The sequence below is a fragment of the Mesitornis unicolor genome, unplaced genomic scaffold (genome assembly GCF_000695765.1).
Source record: "Mesitornis unicolor isolate BGI_N332 unplaced genomic scaffold, ASM69576v1 scaffold49973, whole genome shotgun sequence".
NCBI lineage: Eukaryota > Metazoa > Chordata > Aves > Mesitornithiformes > Mesitornithidae > Mesitornis > Mesitornis unicolor.
This window is the reverse complement of record NW_010173560.1, coordinates 1-8,146: the sequence shown is the minus strand read 5'-3', so window position 1 is coordinate 8,146 and position 8,146 is coordinate 1. Positions and strand designations below refer to the sequence as shown.

At 39.1% G+C, this 8,146-nt stretch overlaps 1 protein-coding gene across 1 annotated transcript; it reads right to left on the bottom strand.

The window, feature by feature from the left end:
- Positions 1-2,372: 2,372 nt before the first annotated feature.
- On the bottom strand, positions 2,373-7,793 carry DNAJC21 (DnaJ (Hsp40) homolog, subfamily C, member 21; the record flags this gene model as incomplete). The annotated part of the gene is made up of 8 exons (XM_010180761.1): positions 2,373-2,537; positions 3,218-3,293; positions 3,701-3,891; positions 5,437-5,476; positions 6,108-6,266; positions 6,503-6,590; positions 6,920-7,071; positions 7,489-7,793. Coding segments are annotated over 8 exons (1,176 nt in total), but the record flags the coding sequence as incomplete, so codon positions are not given.
- Positions 7,794-8,146: the final 353 nt, after the last annotated feature.

Sequence of the window (8,146 nt, the reverse complement as noted above, 5' to 3'; positions counted from 1 at the left end):
TATGTGCATTACTAAAAAGGATGTTGACTTTGGTGTGGAAGTACTTCATACTGCTTTACAGAGACACATGGAAAGAACAGCTGCGAAATAGACTTGTTTCCTCACATGAAACAACAGAACCTCTTGATACTTGCCACCCAATCTACGTTGGTTAAGAAAATCATAATCTGAAGATGAGTACACTATTATAAGTGTAGTCTGAGAGATCTGGTGTTTAATGAAGGACATGTTCTAATCTGCTTTGTAAACATACAGTTCAGCTCTACAGTATTAAAATGCCATGTATTAGCTGTACACCTATGCTAGCCTTATAATAAAAAACCCTGACTAGATTAACTGGGTATCAGATGAAGAGGCAGACACACACTCATCTTTCATCTATGAAAGTCATAACAAATTTGGTAATTTTTAGAAAGAGTGACAGGAAAATAATAGTTGTTTTGGGGAAGTGCATGCTATTTGGACTTTGTGGCATCCATAGTGCCCCCTGGCATGGTATCAGCACTCCCTTGGAGTGCCTCCAGCTCCCCCAGCCATCTTCCTCTGTACCACGATGTTTGCTGCTGGTTCCTAAATACATTGTGTTTTCACAGAAGCACCACGAGCTCTGGAACGGCTGAGTGGTGTGGGTCTGCTGCAGGGTTGTCCCCAACTGCCTGCCAGTGGTCACTGTTGCTGCTCCCCTACCTGCTACCAAAACTTTGTCCTTTATAAAAAATAAGTACAAGCATTTGTAAAGTACCTAAAGTATTTGGTTTTATTTAAGTAAGAAAAAAACAATAAGTAAAAATCTAACATAGAAGGGTTCAGTATGTGACATTTCATTTACTTAAGCACAGTCAGTCTCTGGCTGAGAATCACTTTGAGCAGAAGATAACTGGAGGTTAAGTTTGTTTACCCTTCCTCCAAGAATACTGTAATTAGGGCATGATAAAAAAAACCCAAATATTTGCACAGAGTTGAATCAAAAGTTTCTAATTATAGTAATTATTTTTATCATGGGGGTCCAATCCAGTTACCATCTTTACCAAAATACGGTTTTCTTTTCCTCCTGCTGCTTTTGGGATTGCACAGCACATCCTGGTAGGCATTTAGCAAAGATGGCATCTTATTTCACCAGCCAGAGTTTACATGTTTCTTTCTTACATAATCACTTTAATGTTTCAGTTCATTGCTGCTTTAAGTTTCCAGAGGAAAAAAATGGTTTGGTGGACAGTCAACAAGAACTCTACATTTATCATTTTACTTTGATCCAATAAAGGTATCATGTCAACCTGCGGGGAGAATGTTCTGCCATTCTGTGTGAGGAACTGGTAATTTAGAGGAACTGAGTTAGTGCAAGATCTGTGCTTTTGGAAAATTTTACTCTAGGGGTTTCCTAACTATAATACAGCCCTTTTTGAGTACAACCTTCTGTAACTCAGTGAGGGTGACAGAGCACTGGAACAGGCTGCCCAGAGAGGTTGTGGAGTCTCCTTCTCTGGAGACATTCAAAACCCGCCTGGACGCCTTCCTGTGCAACCTCATCTAGGTGTTCCTGCTCCGGCAGGGGGATTGGACTAGATGATCTTTTGAGGTCCCTTCCAATCCCTAACGTTCTGTGTAACTGCATTTACAATTATGTGTAAAATCCACCTGTGTTTGAAATCCCACTTTTTTTTTTTTTAATAGCAGTGCAATACCAATTCCCATGATGTTTCTGGCAGAAATCAGAACGAATAAATTTATTTGAGTCACTCCTTTACTTCTCCTGTCACTTACTCCAGCAAGGTTCTTCCACTAGACTTTTTTTCCCCAACACTGGTTTTGTATATCTACCTGCATGCCCTACAGGCATTGACACAACTGATTAGCCAGCTTTGTCATCTTACTTGTTACCTTCTGTCCACTGTTTAATGTAATTAAGTAATTTGACAAGGCCCTTGGGGATGGCAGAAGAAAAGCCTGTGCTTTTCCATGTCTTGGTGATGTTTCATCCTTGATAGATGATCAAAGCAGCACAGATCCATCTATTGGCTACACTCACCCCAAGATAAGCCCTCTCAAAAGAAAAGCAGCAACACACATGTTAAAATAATTAATAATTTCCTCCATGCAAATTCCTACAGTAGTGCAAGTGAGTAGCTTTAAATTACTATTTCCCCATATCCACTGTGAAAGCTGGTAGATCAAATCCAGTCATTCAAGAAAGGCCAATAACCAAAAGAAAGCACAGGTTCCTTCCCAAGATAATACTCCTTTTGTTGCATCTTCCTTTTTTTCCCAAAATTAGGACTTGTCTCCTGTTTAACTCCAAACACAGGCAACGTGCATCTTTCAGTTTTGAGCGAGTTCTCATGTACGATTCTGAAGCTTCTCACTGTAACAAAGTTCTATCTGTTTTTACGTTTCTCTTTTTTGGTTTTGGTGTTTACAGCCTCATTTACAGCTGGTGCTTGTGTTGCTTTTGCATGTCCTGTGGCTTTTAGGTGTTCAAACAGTTTATTTCGGGATGGAAATGCACAGTTGCAGGTTACACAGTGGATGGGAACGTCATTCTATAATGAGAGGAAAAGAAAAAAATCATGTTTATGAATATATAATAAATACAATACACCAATAGGCTGTATTCAGTTTCTCTTAGACAATGAAATATAAATAAGCTGTTTGTTTCTATCAGAAACTCCATCACAAACAATTAAATATATACATTTAAAAAAAAAAAATCACAAATAGAGTACTAAGTAGAACCAAGAAGAACAGAAGCCTTGCAAATCTAATTCAAGATAAATTTACTTTTGATTTCACCTGACTAAAAAAAGACTGCACACTTACTACTTTGGTCTCTGAGAATTAGTGAATTTAGTACGTCTTAGCTGTAGTTATTACAAGATTTTGCCCTTTCTGGGAAGCATTAGTATTAGGAAAGATGCAAATGGTTCTGCCTGTCACCTCCCTGATGACAGCAGCTCTATCTTCATTTATTTAGTTTGAACTGTCTCAGATACAGAGTTTTAGCAACTTCCTCAGAACTGGAATTTAGTCCCACTCTTCTCTGCGAGGACAAGGGCTGATGTTTCAGTCTCCCAGCCTCTAATAAAATCACAGGGATAGAAATACCTGCTCTATTAGAAAAATAGCAGAAAAACGAAACAATTTGTGCACTGGAGGTTATCAAACTACCAACCTCATTTGTAATAACGTGACCACCATCTTTTAGATAAGTAATTTGACATACCGCTGTTGGGTACTCTGAAGATGCCTTAGCAGACTTTTTTGCATCCTTGGCTTTTTTCCCTTTAGGCTTAGTACTGCTGAGAGACAAAAAGAAACAAAGACCAGTGCACAGAACATTCAACATTTAAGAGCTTCTGATGGTTTTCAATCATCAATGTGTCTGCTGCTTCCCCTCATTCTTCGTTCATACAATACAATGCAAGTGCTTCCAGCTAAAAAAGTAAAGCAATTATACGATCAATTGTTGATCTCAAGATTCAACTAGATGATGAATCTGCTACTGGTAACTTATGTGGCAGGGATCTGCAGTCTAATGCCATTTCCAAAGCAGATCCTAACACTCCGTGTTTAGTATCACCTTTATTCAACAATGATTTAGTGGAGTAGCCCCCAGTTCACAATGGTGAGTAAATCTAGACTTGTTTGACAGTATTAAACTTGACACAGAATGGCACAGTGACTGCCACACTGCAAGTCAGCGCACCTTTTCACTTCAGTTTTTGCTTCATGCATTTGCCCAACGTCTTCTGTAGCGCTTGGGTCCTCTGACACAACACTTCTTTGGCTATCATTTACCAACTCCTCTGCTGAGCCACTGCCTTTGTCCATGCAGGGCACCTCCTTTTCTTCAACTGTTTCTTCATCAGCACTTTTGTCAAAAGAGTCCTCATAAGTCTGTCCAAACAGAAGAAATGCAAGTTAACTACTTTAAGTTCATTAGTGATTATGTTTATAGTATTATACCTCATTTACCTCAAACTGAGCTGACTGATGATAGATAGACACACTGTATTTCCTCTAACACCAGCAACACTGGCAGCCTTTTCCATGTACCAGAAGACAGAGTAGACTCAGTACATGCAGTCTGATAAAAATTCAATCCCTGAGCATGTCTGAAGCTGAACAGGTCAGTTCTCAAAAGCAGGATGATGAATTTGACCTGACATTACATTAATGCAACTCTATCACCTCTAGTATCTTTCACTGAGTTTCAGCTACCTGAAAAACTTAATCTATCTACATTCAGGAAAACAAAACAAAAACCACAGCAATTCCCTGCACTCAGTATTGCTTGGTAGAGGATGGAGGTTATTTTTGCAGAAGAACCTCTCAGCACAAGACCCCAACTTGTGCTATGAAAGAGCGGCACCTGCTGTCTGGGCTGCCGGAGATCTCATGACCAAACTGATGGAAGGGAGACACAGTGACTATATGCAATCTGTACAGTGAGAACAAAACCTGATTTCAAACTGAGGAGGCAGGAATTGAACAGGAGCCTGATGGCCTACAAGGAAACAAAGTCAAGCCAATACTAATTTGGACTACACAGGACCAGCCAAAGAGAAGCAAGAAAAAGGCAGTTGCTTTAAAGTCTCAGGGAAGTTTCCTGAAGATGAGAGAGAATGATGCTGTGGGAGAGGACAGTAAAGGTGAATATGTAATAGGAGACCAGAGGAGGTAGGTAGGGGGAAGACACAAGACCATCCTGGGAAAGGACAGAGGAGGCAGGACCAGTACAGGTAGCTCAGTGGGACAAGGATAGGATTGAGGCAGCAAGTAGAAAAAAGGTAAGACCTGGAAAGGACCAAGCTTGAGGAAGGCAGACTGAAGGGTTTGCTCACTATGACGCTCCTGCCACAGAAGCCTGAAACAGATTGCAGTTCTTGAGCTCCACCCTGCTGCTGTCAGCACACATCTGTCATATCGTGCACAGACTCAGATTGTGGAGTACAACAAATTGGTATAACTTGTGTTTACACTTCAAGTGAAAGGTGGAATGGATGTGTTGCTTCCAACAACTACACTGTCAGAAGGATGCCAACAATGTGCCATTTCTTTTTTTAACTAAGTTACAGATTTACAAATTGTACTCTAGCAACCAAAGCACAAAATAACCAAACAATTGAGCTACTAATGCACTAAGGCCATTGCTGATCAATTCCTTGGATTCTCCCTAGCTGCCTTGTTTCAGACTGTAGCCTTTCTAAAGCCAGCACCACATTTATTAGGACTACAGAACAAAGTCAGGTCTATGACATTATTATAACAAAATATGATAATAATAAATGTAATAAAAGTCATTTTGCAGTCAAAGAAGAATTGAAAGTATCTGAAAACAGTCTTCAAGTTCTGTAGAATTTTTCAGGACAAAAATTTTAAGTTAGGAGATAACATAACTAGGTTGTAAAATTCCTTGAATTTCATTGTATCAATACATACCATCAGTGTTTTCTGTTTCTTCTTCTGCTTCTTTGAGAGTCTGTAAAGACAAGAATTTAAAATGACCTCTTTTCTAGGAAAAAAAAAAGGTACCATTTCTAAAAAGGTATCCAGTTACATTTTTGCTTATCATCTTAACACAGCATTGAGGAGATATTAGCCACAAACTGAAACTGACTCATGCCTGAAACGAGAACAACAGTTCCGCTAACTACTCACTGCATTTAGTAAAATGATCATTCTGCTCGGATTGAACTTGAGGATACTGGTGAGATAGTTGGTGTTATGCTTTGGCCATTCAAAAAAATCAAGTTGTGCAACTTACTTCATCAGTTCTGTTTTTAAGTACACTCATTTACCATATATGTCAGCATCCAGCTGACAAAAAAACTCCAAGTACCAAATCAATAAATACTGGCCTTGAGCCATTAAAAAAAAAGGCAATCACGACTTCTCCTTAACATTTAACTTTTACGGAGCAGAGAAAATGAGACTATTGTCCTACAGCATTTGAATCCAGTCATACTAAATGCATGCATTTTACTGTACCTGATGCTAAGAAACATTTAAAATTGCACAATACTGTGAGTTTCAACACATCTATAAATCATAAGAAGCTCACTCTGAGGACCTCAAAGACTTATTAAATCATTAAGAACAATTTAAAATACTTCTGTTTGGGCACATTTTCTGTTTCTTCCTCCTCTTTGGTATGTATTCCATTTGCACTGTCCAAAGATACAGGAAATTTCTCTTCTTCTTCTTCCAGTTGCTGTCGTAATAGTGCTACCATCTCTCGATGCTTCTTTGATTTCTCGTGATTCTTCATGCTGTAAAGACCAGCAGATTGTTACCGCAGGTAGCTCTAAGAAACCACTTCTATATTTACATACAAATTAACGAAGAGGCCCATTATCCATCACTACTAAATACGGAAAATTCTGCCCTGGCATCATCTCTACTGGAAAGATGACACTAACATGAAGTTAAGAAGTCTTAAAAACGCATTTTTAAAAACTTAAAACTCAACACCCCCACCTCTGAATCCCCAGCTACAAGCACTTACGCCTTCTCAGTTTTTAACAATTTGTCACAAGCAGGGCAGTAGAGACCATCAACAAATTCAGCTTCTTCAGTCTCATCATTCACTTTGCCTGAAGAGATTAATGGAGATCAGAGAGACAAAGTCAGGTGAGAGATTTTTGAGTAAGCTGCTCTTAAAGCCGCAGCAAATAGTTACAACACTGACATTCAACTTCTTTAGTATTATGCAGACAGATCATGATCATCTCACCAAATCACACAGTAGCATAATTTAACAGCTGTAGCTTGATGTCTTCTCACATTCAATGAAAGACACCTGACAGCGCCACATTCTGGCCTGGCACACCTCAGCTAGAGGCTGTGAATCTGGGGCCTTAAGTGCAGTGAGCCAATACTCAGGCTGACAACTTGCCATAGATCAAACCCCGACACCCCATACCATCAATGCCTGTTGCCTCCTGTTCTTCAAATTCATCTTCACCATATGATCCATCTCCAAATTCCTTTTCATATTGTGCCTCCATCTCTTGCAACTCTCTCTCCAGATCTGACATAGTTATCCAGCTCTGCTCTTTATACTGGTCAGCAAGCCTTTAAGTAGAATAATACAGTAACTTCTACACTGTGTTTACAAGATGAGAATTACAGAAAGTATTATTTAAAAGATAACGCGTTCTTCTCTGGTATCTTGGGAGGAAGGTGCTGAATAATGATAACTATTAAATTTTACCTCCCCAGGCAATTAAAAGCACACTGAATTCTGTGCTACTACAGCCAGTTACCTGCACCATGCAGATCACTACTCCCTGGTTACCTCTACATGTCACTACATTCCAGACAGACTCAAAATTTAAAAAACTCATAACTGACACCAAAACTAATACATGAAATTTTCAAGGATGTTTAAAAGAGCAAGTGAAGCTAATATTAGAATATAACTTGACATTGTATCCTTACAGAGAGTTTCTCCAAGTTTAAACCAAAATATTTGTTCCAAGTTTTACATACTTGGCTTGTTTGAGCTTCTGCTGCCTCCGGAATTCCTCTGCTTTCCTAGTTTTTTCTGCATTTTGTTCTTCTACAAGTTTTCTATGAGCTTGCACTCTTTTATCCCTTTTACGAATAAAGGCTACTAGCTGACGGACTAGTTCATTCCTCTCTTTCCTTGCTTTATCCCTTGTTTTCTTGTTCTCTTTTTCCATAGCTCGTTTCTGCCAGCGGTTTGAGGCTTGTCGTGTGTCATATTCTTCTTTCCAAGCAAAGTTTTTCTGAGTGCAGAAACTCTGCCAATATGCATAGAAAGGGTGGACTACCTGTAAGAAAAACAAATTTAAACACGTTGCTTGCTTAGAAGTGGGATGAAAACTACACCAAATAATTCAGGACTTTATAGCAGTTTTGTGTCTTCAACGCAGCCCAGTTTTCCCCAGATTATGAAGAAATCACATGAAGGCTTAAAGAAACCTCTAATATCATCCTTAAATCAGAAAGTATGTAAAATCAACAACCTTGACTAAAACATGCCAAATAGCAGCTTTTAAAAATTATCCCCTAGCAGGGTTGGATTGCGCTGATGCTAGTGCCCAGATACTTAGCTTTGCTGTACTTTTCCTGTCAAACTGAAAGGCACTATCAAAATTACAGAATCACAGAATATTAGGAGTTG